Source organism: Chelon labrosus (assembly GCF_963514085.1).
Source record: "Chelon labrosus genome assembly, chromosome: 12".
NCBI lineage: Eukaryota > Metazoa > Chordata > Actinopteri > Mugiliformes > Mugilidae > Chelon > Chelon labrosus.
In genome coordinates this window covers 23,152,676-23,169,276 of record NC_140345.1, presented here as the reverse complement: position 1 = coordinate 23,169,276, position 16,601 = coordinate 23,152,676, and the positions used below count along the sequence as shown (strand labels likewise).

Below are 16,601 nucleotides of genomic sequence, written 5' to 3'. Positions count from 1 at the left end.
TTTAACACTTAAGTGTTTAGCTGTAATATCACTTGATTGCATAAGATTAGTAACTCAAAAATATCTGTGCATACATCGCAAACGATTGCTGTATAATGATTATTATTTTACATGTAAGATGATAATAAGAATCTTAAAAAAGGTCAAGTCCAGGCATTTTTTTACCCCTTCTCAAAATAAAGACTACTCTCTTTTCTGTGGCTGAAAGTGTGTTAGTAAAAGTATCTGGTAAGGGGTTTGGTTGAAAGGAGAAACTGCAGGAACACCGCATCTGGATCTGGACGTCTCAATGTTGCTGCAGCAGCGCTGCAACGTCCTGACGTAATAACGTCAAAGTACGTCACTCCGTACGCTTAAAAAAAAAAAAAGAACTCTTAAAAATAATAATTGCACTAGTTGTATTTACTAAAATCACATGTTAGGACAGAGTAGTTAAAGAGTAGAGTAGTTTTTTTTTTCTCTTTTACTGTCTTTGTGTTTCCAGGCTGTTTAAGTTAGTAGCAGTGCTCGGGTTTACTTCTTTAAGGAGCCCACTTCCATAGCAACCTGGAGTGTGTCTGTAATTACACAGAGAGGTTGGGCTGCCTGCCTTTACTTAGAAATACTGTGGTCATGAGGAGAACAATGCATCGAGTAATTTCAACAGGTAAGAGCAATAACTTTAAAACATTTTTATTTACCTTTTTTTTTTTTTTGGAGGGGAATCTTTTGAGCTGATAATAGTTTTAGTAACTTAAGTTTATCTTTCTATTCTCAGAGTTTCCTCACCTTACTGCTGGAAATTTTGTGAGTGCAAGTTTTGACTCCTTACTTTCCAGTACTTTGCACCTAGCAGAACAGTTTTAATGTTTGTTTTAAAAATTTTATCTCCACACAGGAGAGCTCTCTGGCCTCTGATGTCGTATTGGCTCACTTCTTCAATGATTTCTTAAATTTGCCGGTAATATATAGATCTATAGACTTAAGCAGGTAAAACGTATTGGCAAAAAACTCTTGCATATGCTCTTAAGTGTTTTTTTGTTTTATTTCAACCCAGTCTTTCCCAGAGGCGTTACTCTACAACCAGGAGACTGGGCTGTTTGAGGTGATGAGTGGAGCCGCTGACTTTGTCTCCAGAAAAATCAGGTCAGCCCTAAAGAACATTAAATTACAGCTCCTCACTGGTGACCCCTCATCGCTGGCCAGGACCCCTCCAGTAGACAACCGTTACACAGTCTTTGTAAGTAGCCGTTGCTTTTGGAAATGAGCAGAAGCGTCAGTGTCGTGGCTTCAGAGGGCTGATTTGGGGTGTGACCTTTGCAGTTCCTGGACAAAGAGCAAGGAATTCAGTGGATCAAAAGAGAAAGACTGCCCTTCTTCCTTCAAAGTGACTGTTACTATGAATACAGGTACAACAAATGTATAGACGTGTGTTTTTAAACCTATTTTACACACTAAACAAACATGACTTCTGTTTTGATTTAATGTGTTATTACTACAACACTTAGCACTCTAGTATAACTTGAATCAGAAATAAATGTATTCATGTCAAGTTCTTTGCAATTCTACACTAACCTTGTGTCTGACAAACACCAGTGCTACCTGCTTTACTCTGAATATTTTCAATCTCTTCCAAACTGCTCTCTTAATGACCTTCATTTTAAAGATTCAGCATTAGCTCTGTCATTTAATGTAATGCATGTCATTTGCTTTTTATTCCCACAATGCCATGAAGAAAAACAGTATACATAAAAGCATATAAATGACAAAAAAATAAACAAAAAAATAAAAAAGGAAGGAAAATATATTTCTTCCATTTCCTCCAAATCCACACAGAATGTGAAATTATATTAAGCACAAAAAATACTTTTAATTGTGATGCAGAAAAAAAAACCCATTAATATAAAAGCAAAATACCTATTTATTTTACTGAATGTATCTGTTAGAAAAGCCATTATTCATAAGTGGCTTAACTCAGACCCGCCATCACTGGATGATTGGTACAAAATGATCCATAAAATTTTCATAATGGAAAGAATCACTTTCTCTATGAAGCTGCAGGAAACTAAATTCAAGTAATGCATGTCATTTTCAGTGACAGATTTTGTCTGTGATTATGAAGTGCAGAATATTGTTGTCATTGTGTAGCTTCTAAGTCTAGTCCCTTATGCATCTTGCAAGAAGCTTTAGCTCCCTGCACAGATCAGATGACCGACTGACCCGCGCTTTTCTTGCGACCTGCACACATAAACAGTAAAATAACTATAGTCAAGATTGTTCCTTCCATTTATCAAACAAAAGATGGATGCTTTTTAGAAAAATATGTGCTTGTGTATTCTTTGACTGGCGGTGAAAGTGTTCTCTTTGGTTTTTCCCAGACTAGCTAAGCTCTTGCATCAGTGGGATCCAAATTTGTGTATCCACAGAAGGAAAAGCAGCTCAAGTCGAACTGCTCTTTCAGCCCCACAGTTACGTCATTCCTCCCGATGCAACAAGGAAAGTAACAACTCACAGAAAGTCCCACCGTGGTCACATTCTCAAGGAAGCATGTCAGCAATAAAAGGTTTATATGACTTTTCAACTTCTGTTCGTGCTGTAAACTTTAGGCTTAACGCTAATTACGATGATAACAATTTTATTTTGTCTCCTTTCTTACTGTACAGGCTCTGTGAGCATACACAATGTTACATCTGGCCAGAGAGACCATATCAACACAAAAAGCAGCAAATCATCCAGATGTTACTCAAGACGTTCTGAGCCAGAATATCCATGCACCTTTCCCTCTTTGCCCCAGAGCTCACAAATAGACCTGAGCCTCGGCTTCACGGGGCTATCAGCAAGCGTTAGAGAAGAGCAACGTCTCAAAGAGTCCAGGAGCCTGATGTTTGATTCTCCTGAACAGCAGCTGGTGTACCTGGCTGCCCAAGTGGTCAAACATGTGCTTAAAGATGCAATTAATGCGATTGATGGTGAGTCCCGGGCAAACAGCAAGACGGAAGAGCAGACAAACTGCGCCAGCACAGACAAACGCTGTGAATGTAAAGTTTGCCAGCAATCAATGGACGAGGACAGTGAAAGATTGGAGGGAAAGAAAAAGAAAGTTCAAGATGGCAAGAGGGGGATTGAATGGGAAGAAAAGACAGAATGGAAAGAGAAGAAGATGGAGGTGGGGAGAAGAGTCATAAAGCAGGAAAATGTCCCTGATATTTGTTGCCATGGTGGCTGTTGCCACGGCAGAAGACCAGGCTTGGCGGAGTTCAAGAATTATTTACGAGAAAGGCCAGGAGAGAAGCTATTTAATTTCTGGATGGATATAGAGAGACTGAAAGCTACACAGCACAGAGAGCGAAAGGACAGGTGAACACTGCAACACGTGATTTAAAAAAAAAAAAAAGTGTGTTAAATGTTCACAGTTTGATGCATAACTTCACTAACAGAATAACCCACATCTGTAAGGAATATAGACTTATCATACGGAACAAATTTGTTTCAGGTATTTGCAACTGATGAGGAACAGGTACCTGCTGAGGAGCAGTCAGAGCAGTCTGAGTGAGGAGCTGCTCTCCACTCTGGGGCTGAATACCTCCCCCTGCTGGACAGAGGAGAAACTGTGCTCCGTTCAGCCCTGCCTCACTGAGTCTCTGCTTTTCTACTGGTGAGATTCACACAGCGTGATGTGTCTGCCTACTCTGAGCGTCAATATATCCCTTTTTTTTTCCCCCACAGGGGCCCTCGGTTTTGGGCATCCGGGTGTGTTCAGGAAGATGTCTCCTCTCACGTTGGGCTGTCGACGGACTGGTGTGAAAGGCCTCTATCAGGCATACAGCCCTGTCACACCTCTGCAACTCTGGCTCTCTTACATCTTGACACCTGCTGGTCCGAACCCTCACATACTATCCATACACAGGTAGCTCTTCCATCTTCTTGTACTTTCAGTGGAAGCACAGCCTGTCACACAGCTGATTGTGCTTTTTTTCTGAAGCACTTTGCTTGCAATAGTTTTAAACCAAGTTTAAACGACCGTTGGATATTGTATCAGTGCACTAAAAATCTGTTTTAAAGCCAAATAAACTCAAATAAAAAGACCAATCATTGCTTCACACACTGTTGTGCAGCAAACGAAGACTTGCTCTATAACGGTATTTTCCATCATTAGAAACAGAGTTTAGATCGCAGACTGCTGGTTGGCACTAGTTCAAAATGTTTATCTGTTATTTATAAATAAATTTTTATTTCATGTGCATGTGCATTCTTCAGTTGTTGTCTAGCAGAAGTCATTTACTGAGCAGCGGAAGAATGCAAGCGATGTTACAGGCTCTCTTTGTTGACTTCTGTGCTGGCTCACCCTTCACACTCTTCTGTGAGCGGTCAGGAAACCAGGTACAAACAGCGACAGGATGGTAATGTACTAAACAGTACTATAAATTGCACTTTCGTCCTGTATAGTCCATCCCACAACTGTATCGTGGCTGGTATGAATCCAAAAATAGTGCATTACAACAAACTGAAATACCACTGTTACTGCAAAGTGGAGCAATAACACAGGTCTGTTTTTTATTTTTTATTTTTTATGTGACTCCGTCTCAGCTGTGGGTGAATGCAGTTTACTTCTGGACTGACTTGCGGCACTACCACGAGCTGTTCCATCAGGACGGAAGAGACCCCTATAGAATACAGAGGGAGGCGCAGGTTGGCACACACACACACACACACACACACAGCTGCTGTTCATCAACTCTCACTCACACTGACCTCTAAGGAAAATATTAAGCTTATTGCCTGTCTGCATGTAAGACTGTATGATGCAAAGATGCTGTGATGGTTACCTAAGATAATATTAGTCACCAATGTTGCAAGCAGCAAAACATTTTCCAAAAGCACTCATGCATTAAAAGGTTTGGACATCCACAGAACACAACAGTGGTGGATGATCTCAGGATACTTTCCTCACTAAAGACAACTGTTTCACAACATCCAGACAATTGGAGAAAACTCTCCAAGAGACGACTTCACAGCGGCAAATTTAGAGAATAGATAGGATTAAGCTTTGCCAAAAAACATCTAAAAATGCCAGAGAAGTTCTGAAACAATAGAAATCTGTACAAGAGTCACAGGAGGAAGACTTGGAACGGATCATGATCTGAAGCATGTAACTTCATGTGTAAAACATGGTGTGATGTGCATGGGGAAGCATGGCTTCCAATGACACCAAGTCACTAGCGTTTACTGAAATGTGACAGAAGACAGGAGCAGCCGGAAGAATTGTGAAGTGTATAGATATATAGGGTCAGCTCAGAGCTGAGAGCCTGCACTATATATTCATTTAATAACTGTAATACAACTTGGTTTGATAAACTGCATCTAGAGTCAGTATGCTCTATGTCAACATGCATAGTTTGATGTTTCAAACTGAGACTGAATCCACTGGCTTCACTATTGCTGCATTTATACTTGAGATCAGTGGATCAGTTTCACATAATAAGCATGTTTCTGTAACTACTCTTTTCTGCGGAAAAAGTCCATTACAACTGAACATAAATTAAGATGCTTCCTGCAGAGGAATACAAGACGCCTCTGTTGGAAAGGATGCCAGGAAAAAACATCACAGTAAATTGAAGTTGCAGGAAACAAATGTCTTAAAATGTATAAAACCAACCAGTAATCAATCATAAAGTCAGCAAAAGGCAGCAGAGATTGTGTGTAACATCTTGTGTTACACGCACATACACACCTGTTTGTGTGTTTGTGTGCTCTGTTGGCTTGCCACTCTCATTCTCCTCTCTCCACCCTCTTCGCCCCCTCACACTAAGTGGAGAAATTTAAACTCCCATAAAAACAAGTGAGTCAGACCCCCCCAGCTTTGCGCCAGTCCAGTCACCCAGAACCACCCTGCCTGAGTACAGCTGGACCAGGGAGAAGAGCAGAGCCGTCCAGAATACCTCACAGTGAAACCCATTTTCCTTCAGTTAACCTTTAGTTCACCAGATAAATGACATTTAGATGATCTTTCCACAGCACCGAGGCCAAGAGGGTTAAATGAGTGACATTTATATGGTGCGATGGCAGCAGTGATGAGAGATAGTGAATATTGTGCATGAGAGGGGCGATGATGAAAGTGGTGGCGGTTTTGAGGAGAAATGTTTCTGAAGTGAAGACATTTTTATGACTCCTCTCCTCTCCTGTCCTCTCCTCTCCTCTCCAGCTCCTTTACTCCACATATCTTTCCAGTTCTGCTGCAAGGAGCATCGGGGTAGACGAGGAGATCAGAGAGGAGGTGTGTAACAGAATGATTCCCGCTTTTGAGGAGCTGTTTGACGGGGTCGAAGTCCACACACTGAACGTCCTGCTGGAGCCGTGGACACTGCTGATTAACAGGGACAACGAGTCCTTCCAGCAGGTAAACACTGACACAACCACTGGTTTATTCACTTTTACCTGGAGAACTATATTAGTAAGTTTAATGGTGCGATCACACGGAGGCCTCATTCAAGGTAAGAGAGTTGTCCTTCAAGTTGAATTTGGTCTGGAGTCTCTCCATTGGGAGCTGATTATGCTCCTACAATATCTGATAGGACAATCAAATTGTAGGCTATTTCCCACAAAGATAAAAACATATCTGCTAATATTTGTGTTAATGTATGTAGGACTGAGCGTAGTTAGCTTTGGGTCTGCAACTAATGGCCATTCATTATTTTCTCAGTCAATTAAAAACCTATCACAATGTAAAACCAATAAAAAAAGTAATAAACATAGCAATTTATCACATTTAAGAGGCTGAAACCATCAAATGTCTGGTATTTCCGGTAGTATTATCATCATCTTTCTATCTATCTAAGTTGAACATGGTTTTAAAATGTCACTTCCGGTAAATAGTACGCTCTCTCTGGGAAGCCACGCCCACCTCCTTCTCATTTCCAAACCGTTCCAAACGGGCAGAATTCCTAACTGACTCCGCCATTTTCCTGCCATCAAAAGACTGTGGTAAGTTTCTCCTTTTCATTTTATTAAACCACGTGGACACCTCAGCAAACTCTGAATGTTTTTAATGATTGTGTGGCGTTGTCCGCGATACACTTCAGTTAGTTTTGCGTCTTAAAATACCGAATTATACAGGGCTAACCGTACGTGACCGACTCAACAGTTAGCTTAAATGTTCAACCGACATTACTGTTTAGTCAGAAGACAATGTCAAAAAGTTTTAAACTGGTAAAGTGGCACAAGCAGGTTAGCCCTGTTTTATTGAATTACTGTAAATAGTTGTACAAAATTTTATTTTTTTTTTTTTTTTGTAGTTAGCCTCAACTGTGTAGTGTGAGTTTGGCGCTAGCTAGCTACATTGAACTTGACGTCTAGGACTAGCTTAGCTTAGCTTAGCCTAGCCTAGCCTAGCTTCTTCTTGGTTCAGCTGTAGCTTTAACAGACAAGTGTTTTTAGATTTTAAAATAATTGTACAACCATTTAACATTTGCTGACTGTAAAATGTCTCGGACTTTGTGTACGTACTCCCTCAGCCCAGGAATCTTATTAACCTAAGAATTAATTTCAATCTTTGATTTTCAAGGTTTAACTTTGCCTCTTTTGTCCTCAGAGTGGACCAAGCCTCCAGTAACATGATGATCTCCACTTCCAACTCCTATCTACTTGCTGTCGGGATGAAGAAAGGCACCGTCCATGATTCTCCAGCGTTCTGGACAAGCAGGTCATATCATGCTAGTCAACCAATTCTCGCATTTTGTATTTTGTACTATTTATAATCCACAACCTGTACACCTTCATGCAGAATACGGTTTACAACAAAGATACCAGCTACTACACTAGTTAGTGAATACATTGACTTTGACAATAAATTAAGCTAAACACACGTTTCACTGTTAATAAACATTAATATTTTAAATGTACCATGTCTTTAAAACTGACAGAATATTGTGAATTGTGATACGGGAGCTGTAAATAAATAAATAAATAATAAAACCTAGTTTTTTAACTACTTTATAATGGTTGATGCTTTTTTTTTTTCAAATTTTCATTCTCGTGTATATGATGGTGTTTCACTCTGCAAACATTTTAAGCCTTCGAATTGGAATAACACTTACAGGGAGTGAATACGCTACTTGGATGAGTTTAAAAATCAACACTGCTGGGAGTAACTTCTTAATCAACACTCAATGTTAAGTAGGTTCAATACTCATTAAGGGATAATTCTGTTCTGTAACACTTAATAAAAACACTCATTTGTGTAGTGTAAACTATTAACTCTAACCTATCTGTCAGTCTAGTTGCTGATTAGTTTTGTGTGTGTGTAGGTGTGTGTGCAGGAGGAGGTGCGCTGCATTGACAGTCAGGAGTACAAGGAACTCCAGAGTCTGTACGAGGAGTTGCAGCAGCAGCAGCTGAAACAGGTCAGATCAGCCAACATCCAAGTTCCAAGATTTATAAAACCCTTGTGCTCAGTGAACATTACTGAACTCTTAATAGTATTTATTAATGGCTTAGTAACCATGTTGATTATTTGCTGTTCCAAGACCGTTTTAACTTGGCAGTAGTCAGTGCCATTTACAGAGTAGTCATACTGCTGACATAGTGATGAAAGTGCTTTACCTTGACGTTAGAACATCTAATGAGGACTGATTTGATGCAGAACAATCATTGTTTTATATTACACCTTTCTTTCTTGCACACTTGTTTTCAATCACTTTCCCTCCTCCTGCTTTATCTCTTTTATAGGTGGAGCAGTTCCCTTCATCCATTGCAGCTCCTTCTTCCCTCTCAAAGGTCACCAGGGCCGCCGACTCTTGTTCCAGTGTGTGTCCCAGTTACCGTGGTTTCAGTTTAGGTGCCTTATTTCGTCAGCATCATGAGTTTGGGCAATTTATGTCTTTCCTACAGAGTCAGGATGCCAGGTGAGCTGTGTAACCACACCTTTTTATATCATCCTTAAGTCCTTTGTGTAGGCTTATGCCCCAAACTTCACCTGAATATCTATATACAATAAGAAATGCGCACTGTGTCTGACTGGCAATTATGCATCATATTATAACTTGAAATTGTTGTTGTCAGCATCCACCTGAGATTTTGGCTGGACCTCCATCAGTATGGGATGACTCCTCAAAAGGACAAGGCCATCAGACAGGAGAGGTCGTCTCAAATTACCACCACATACCTCAACAGGAAGTACTTCTTTGGCTCCGACAGCCCTGCCACAAGAGAACAACAAAGTGATGTCAGTCAATTGTATAATCAAAAGAAATGTTTATTCACAAATGTAACCATGTTGGTACTGCCTCAGCTCCACTGAATATGAATTATTGTCAACTTCCTGGAAAAACATTACAAACACAGGGGGTCCGTGACATGACAGTTCCAAGATGGGCTTTGAGCTCCGACTGAAGCTCAACATCCAGATTTGATAAACAGAGGCTGCTGCGGCTCTCACACTATTCCCCATCTCCCTCCTCTGGCGTCCTGCAGGCTTCATGCTGACAGCTGTGACAGAGGAGTGTTGGTGGGGAATGGGGAGAGAAAACATGGTTGGAATTAAAACAAGGAGGAGGAGAGGGGGCATGGTTTAGATCCAGACAGACAAAAGAAGTTGAGCTCCAGCAGCAGTGACAGTAGGATGAAAACTGTCCTGACGTTTACAGTCAAAGATCAGGTTTCCGGATTCTAGGATTCCTGCGGGAGGACGCCGTGTGTAGAATTGGGATGAGTAGATGAGAAATGTAGCAGTGGGCCGGGTTCTGTCTTTGCAGAACATTAGCGTCAAAGTGAAGTTGATCTTATAAAATATAATTTCATCCTGTTTCTGTGACATTTAGGGTTTGATAAATTGTGTTGTAGCCAATAACGTTTCGGACGCCCTTTTGTATGACGAACCACCAAAGCTCCATCAGTACTCCTTCATCGAAAACCGCTATGTATTCAAATGTGTTTATTTAAAATGTCTTGGAACAGGATATTATTTCGCAAAATTAATTCTATAAAGAAACAATATGTTCATATAATTTAACGCTGGTCAGGGGCGTTTACACCACACACTGACATTTCTGCTATCAACCATGACATTAGTGAACACTAGCAATTGTTTACTTCTTACTTTGGCTCAACAGACTATTTACATTTGTTAATTGACACAGCTAGGCATTTTAACCATATGGCTGTCTGTTCCAGTCATTTATCTTTTACTTTTATCCAATGATTTAAACGGTTCCTGTACCACTATTATGAACTGTCTTTGTTTATTGCGTTAGCTGATCCAAACCGTAACTAAATTTACTTTCCTGCAAGTCTACAAACTAGAGCTACTATGTCCTTAATCCTAGCATTTAATGTTATTTCTATTTTTCAATTTGACACACAATTTTTATGTCTTTGTGCTGGGACTCGAGGCATTGTGTTTTCAGGTTGTCAGTCCTTCTGTCTTGTTCTCGTGGACGCTGTATCGTAAAAACACCTTAATGGAATTACTTCAAATCTGGCACAAACCTTCACTTGGACTCGAGGATGAACTGTTGCTATTCAGTAGAAGTCACTGTGACCTCACAAAACATGTTATTGGCCACAACACAGCTTATCACCCGCTAATTCGTACAAATTCTCACACAAACGGGATGGAAATTACATTTTATACACGGAAAAGTCAAAGATCAACTTCGCCGTGACGTTGTAATGTTCTGCAATAAGTCTATATTTGCTCAAGCTTTTCACTACATACAATATATCACAGTACATGGAGTCTGGACAGACATGGAAGTAAACTCCAATTTGACTAGGCTGTAATTCCAGTTTTTATTTACAACCTGGCTACAGCACGTATCCAAGGCAAATCAGGATCTGGATCCATGGTTTGAGGTGGTTGTTGTGGGTTGAGGGAGACCTAGAGCTGTTGACATGAATTCAACTCTGGTGCATGATCTTTGTCATTTGTCAGCCTCATCTCATAAATACCATAAAAATAATTCTAATAAACCCAACATTCGCAGTAGGATGCCAGTTCTAGAGCTTCTAACTCTGCGAGGATCGGGCCTGGCTGCCGTTCTTGCATCTCGCCGTTGGTTCTCGTCTGCGTGAGCGATATAGAGAGACTGACAGCTTTACTGCTTTGGCCCTTCACTCTTTCAGTCTCTCAGTCATCTAGTCACAGATTGGCCTCCTTTCATCTGCTGCCTCCCATTCCTGTGCCATGACTGGTTCTCATTTCTGAAGCGTGGGTGAGTGTAAGCGTGCGTACATGCCCGTGTGCGTGCAAAATGAGATGAGAGAAAATATAAAGGCGGTATAAAAAGAGGGAGACATGGCCAGATCGATGTATGAAGACAGAAAACAGAGAAGGGAGATGAAGAGAACAGAGCTTTTGTGGGAATGATGAAGAGCACAGCAGGAGATGAGAAAGAGAGGAGTTTTCAGTTGGGTTTCCCACAGAGGGCACTTAACTCTTTTAGTGTTTTTCTCGCTTTCTTATCCATCTCCTCATATGTTCTTCAGTGTGGTTCTATAGAAGTCTACAGATATGTTCACCACTCAGACGTCCTGTCAAACCCATGCAACTGTGTGCCTCCATGTTTGTTTCTGTGTGTGTGTGTGTGCAGATACTGCGTTGGGCAGGTGGACTGGAGCGTCTGAAGTTGTCTGAGTGTCTCTCAAACTCGGTCGTCATGAAGATCCAGGATGTTGTCAGGAATTACATTGAGAAAACATGGATGCCTTTGTTTCTGACAGAGCGACAAAAGCACAAACCAAAGGTTCTGACTTCTTACACTTTCTTTTATCGTTGCTGGTCTGGTCTAGGTGGGTGGTGCATGTCTAAGTAACATCCACGTGAATGCCAGGTCCAGGTTTCCCAGCAGAACATTGTGTTGTCACAAGGTGGTCAATGTTATTTACTTGTCCTGTCAGTGGTTCCCCTGGTCGGGCACTGAGTGTGCATTTAATTCCAGCTGTATTAAGACCTTGGGAGCAAACAGAGATAAGAAGACATCAGTGTTAATGTGAGCAACCACTAAACGCGGTCGCTACCCAGTCACTCTCTCAGGTTGCCTCGTCAGGTGGAAACACACAAACCGCAGATTCCGCTGCTCTGCCTCATTATGTTATCAAGTTTACTATGTTTGGTCACATGGATCCTCTCATTAAGTAATGAGAGGCAGACGTAGTTTAGCATTACACTCTGGAAGAGGAGAGCAGTGGAAGGGTGGAAAAGAGAGGTGAGGAGGATGGAGGTCAGAAGTGCGAGACAGGTGACATCAGAGAGGTGAAGGGCTCGCGAAGAGGAGATTGGAGTAAATTAAGACAGCGGGAAGGTTAAAGGTAAAAAAAAATTAAGAAAAAGCTTTAGTTACTGCCTGTGACAAAGAGCAGCAGAGAGTGTGAGTGGTGTTCAGTGTCTCTGTTAATCCTAGTTTACTCAGTTTCTGACTTTTGACCCCTCCGTGTGTGTGTGTGTGTCTCTGTGTGTGGCAGCCGCAGGCAGCAGACAAGCTTTCACGGCACGTCTACCGTCGACCCAGAAAGAGGAGAGAAGCCTGGAAGGTAAGGAGAAATCCTCTGGGGAAGCTGCAGCTTTAGCGTGGAGAGAAATAAGGCATTTCCTGGCCTGACAGAATGCACGTCTTAGTTCATGACTTGGCTCCCAGCACCGGCTTTGTCAAACACCATTTTGGCCTTGAGGTTAGTTTTCCCAAATTGAATCCAGGATAAATAAGATTAAAGCATCAGCATTACTAACCTTCCTTTAAATGTCTTTGGAGTGTTTTCCATGCAGCTCTGTTCCTGTCCTCTCATCTCAGCTCTGCAGCAGATACAAAACTTGAACATTTCACGTTAGCATCAAGATAATTACAGGAAGGCGTTTTCATCCATGAGTGTGACTATCATCTTTACGATCATTATGTCATCACTGGCAAGTAACCGTGAGCCAAGAGTGTAGCTCAAGAGGTCACAGCTGATCTTACCGCTGTTGCTCAGGAGAACACTAATCTATCACTGCACTGCAAATGTTTATTTTCTGTTATAATATTCACAAGAAGGTGATGGTGGACTTATTTTATCTGCAGTGGGAATGTTCCTGTTCTGAAGAAGTTCAACCAAGAGAGTGTCATTAATAACCCAGGCGTCGACTGTCATGTTTCCCTGCAGGCTCAGGGCGCGTCGATGAGTTCCACCAAGGAGGTCTTGCTGTTCCGTCGAATCCTACTCAACCCCGTCACCTGTCAGCAGTTCCAGCACTTTGTCTCCCTGAAGGGAGACTTCCTGGAGAATGATGTGCTCTTTTGGCTGGAGGTTCAGAGGTACAAGGTAAAGCAAACCTCTGGGTTGATTTGCTGGTTGGTCACATGGACATGTGAAGCCGGTCTGGCATCTCTTTAGAGCACACGTTCTCTCCTCTCACATGTAGATGAGAGTCGGTGCTGGCTTACCAGCATTTGACACGTTTTATGTAATTATATAAACATTTGTTGTATAAACATACAAAATATAAGAATTGTAGAAAGTGCTCATAAATGTTTTTTTTTTTAGTGTGTGAGTGTGTTTGTGTATATATACACTGATCAGGCATAACATTATGACCACCTAATATTATAGGTCATAGGTCTCCCTTGTGCCTCCAAAATGACTAATTAGAGAATGGACATGGACCTTCTGAGGGTGTCCTGTGGTGTCTGGCAAGAGGATGCTGTTAGTGGGGGTCTTTGGGTTGAGGGGAGGGGCCTCTGTGGATCATCCCACAGATACTTGATCAGTTTGGGATCTAGTGAATTTGGAGGCCAGGTCAACACCTTGTGCTGTTCATGTTTTTTTTTTGTGTGTGTGTGTGTGTGTGTCTGTGTCAGGCTGCATCCTGCTGGGGATGGCTGCTGCCATCAAGGAGTGTCATTGCTATGGGGTGGGTGTGTCTGGTCTGGTCTAGGTGGGTGCTACATGTCTAAGTAACATCTACACTAATGAATGCCAGGTCCAAAAGTTTCCCAGCAGAACATTGTATTGTTGTAAAATGGTCAATGTTATTCATTTCACGTGGTCATTAACCTATTAAGACCGGATCACGCATCTATGCGTAGATACCATTAAGACCGGCAAACGCGTCTGTGTCATTTTGAGCGTTGTCGTCTTTTTCGAGGCACATGGCCAATTATATGCACTGTGATTGGCTGAAATATTCTTGGGGTGAGTGACAGAGATGCTTAGGGATTTTATTTAAACTCATGTGACTAATAAAACGCTTTGTGATTGGTCGAAATAAGCCTACACGTGGAGGATGTTTTGGTCGAAAATTTTAAACACCGTGCTAGAGATCCGTCATGGCTGACTCAAGTGAAGGAAGTGATATTGACGAAGTAATTGGAAAAATAGATCTTTACTGATTTTAAAAATTTTAAAAATGTTTGGTGTTTATTGATTTTTTTAAAAAAATGCATTTGAAGATTATGCCCTAGCAAGTCAGTCAAGTTGAAAGCCAAAGAAGTAAGCTGTCAAATGCTTTTTATCTCATGTTTTTATCTGCTATAGAGCCTGAGAAATTAAGGTTTTAGTAAGAGTTGACATATTTTGAAAAACCTCAGGTTTTGAGAGGGGGTTTACAGAAGAGTATTTAGGCCTGAATGGGTTAAGTTGTGGGTGATCGGTGTACACCAGTATATTGGGCATATAGAACTTACAACCACTACTAAAAACGAGCTACTTACTTGGTTTCAGTTGTCGTATGTGCAGATACTCACAATTCGCAGGAGCAGAGGGAACGTAGAATAGTTCCTGTGTTACTTTTCATCCTTGCCCTCATGTCTTCTCCTGTATGCAGGACCTCTGTCATTCCCACAGCGATGAGGCCACCATCCAGAAAAAGATCTCCACCATCATCAGCTGTTTCATCAACTCCTCCACGCCCCCCACACTGCAGATAGACATCCCTCCTGAACAGGCCCAGCACATTCTGGAGCAGCGCCACAAGCTGGGCCCTTATATCTTCAGAGAGGCACAGGTATCCGTCTCGAACATGGCAAGTGTTTTATTTTATTTTTGTGCTGCAGGTGTGCTTCATGCTATTTTTGTTTTTCCTCGCAGATGTCAGTGTTGGCTGAATTACTAAAGTGTTGGCCGGAGTTTCAAGAGCTTAGCAGGAGCGTCCCAGAGGAGCAACTCCTACCTCTGCTGCGAGAGAAACGAGCCAAACACAGAGCCAGAGAGCGGAGGCAGAAGAGGAAAGAGGAGGAAGATGAGAAGACTAGAGTCCAGGTGATGAAACAAAAGACAAACAGAAACAGAAATGTGCAAAGAAATGCCAAAATCTGTGGCAGGAAAAGTCTCAATCCAATCTAGTATCTTTTATTCAGGAAGAACAGGAGAGACCAGACTCCACTTCTAGAAAGGATGTGGAGACAGGTGATGGGGAAGACAGTGATGATGAAGATGAAACCAAGGAAGAGGGAGGAAGTGATAAAAAGCAGTCGAGGGCAGAGAGCAGAGGTCTGTTGACTCCCACACAGACGGTGAGGTGCTGACATTTATTCTGAATTGTGTTTGTGTAAAATGAATCGTATGAGGGCAGTCGAACCAAATGAAAGAGCTACAAACAAGTCGGTCGCTACCACAAACTGTAAAGTAGAAACTGGATCATCTAATTGAGTTTGTAATCGTGTTAGATTTGACTTTAATTTTTAATTTATGGATATTTTCCTTCAGTTGTCATGGTCGTACTCCAAGTACATGGCAGGACTGAAGAGAGAGGAGCTGCAGCTGAGGAGACGGAATCAGCTGGAAACTTTCTCCACAGCTTCAGGTGCACACAATCACACCTCTCCTTGTCTACTAGGCCTTAAATGAATCTCACGTATCCAGCTGACTACTCTCTGCTACTAGTCAGATTAAGTGCAGCAAACCATAACTATGAAATCACATTTTTGCGTTTTCCCACGGTAAAATCCAGGCTGCACCTTCCAAGGCTGTGATATTAACAGACGCTCGAAGCCAAAGTAATGTCAAGAGGACCTACTCTACGTGTCAGAACTGTCTCACTGGGCAAAACCTCGGCCAAAACAGCCACTTCAGCCCGTCCATTAATTATCAGCGTTCTGTGCAGGAGTTCCTTTCAGCCCGTAATGAATGAGGATGCGTGGAAATGAAGCGTAGTGCAAATTGTGTTTTAATGGGATGAAACACAGATGGACATCATCACTGATCTCTGGTGGACAGAAGCCAAATGACCAATATGGTGTTACACAGATATCCTTGAAGATAGCCCCTCTCACAAGAACAGCTTTAGTACACGGTGGGATTGTATGAACAGATGTTTAACGCTGTTTAATTCTCTCCCCTCCAGACTCCTCTTCTGCCTGCAGTGTCAAACACAGCTACTGCCAGCCCTCTCATCGCTGCTCCAGAACAGACGGCAAACAGTGCAACAGTAAATCAGGAGCGCAATAGCACAACACACTCATTCTGCCTTTCAGATATAATCGACTTTCATGCTTAACTGCAGGGGGGCGGATTAGAGCAACATGAAATGAAACGTGAGAGTAAGAACTGACTTCACACAAACAAGATGTGGCGTGATGGATATCAGAGCACGGTGAGTGAAAGCTGAGAGCAGAGCAGCTACTGATATCTTGATCATGAAGTAGAAGTTTGATGCC

The 16,601-nt window shown here is 41.8% G+C and overlaps 1 protein-coding gene across 1 annotated transcript; it reads left to right on the top strand.

Moving 5' to 3' along the window:
- Positions 1–624: 624 nt before the first annotated feature.
- On the top strand, positions 625–16,406 carry rgs22 (regulator of G protein signaling 22; the record flags this gene model as incomplete). The annotated part of the gene is made up of 22 exons (XM_084556434.1): positions 625–646; positions 758–786; positions 878–940; positions 1,037–1,219; positions 1,303–1,388; positions 2,358–2,479; positions 2,586–3,336; positions 3,473–3,634; positions 4,248–4,359; positions 4,567–4,668; positions 6,182–6,376; positions 8,283–8,378; positions 8,704–8,879; positions 9,037–9,199; positions 11,565–11,777; positions 12,436–12,504; positions 13,021–13,269; positions 14,771–14,950; positions 15,034–15,204; positions 15,303–15,458; positions 15,652–15,748; positions 16,289–16,406. 22 exons carry the CDS (start codon positions 625–627, stop codon positions 16,390–16,392), a joined length of 3,501 nt encoding a protein of 1,166 aa, XP_084412560.1. The 3' UTR covers positions 16,393–16,406.
- Positions 16,407–16,601: the final 195 nt, after the last annotated feature.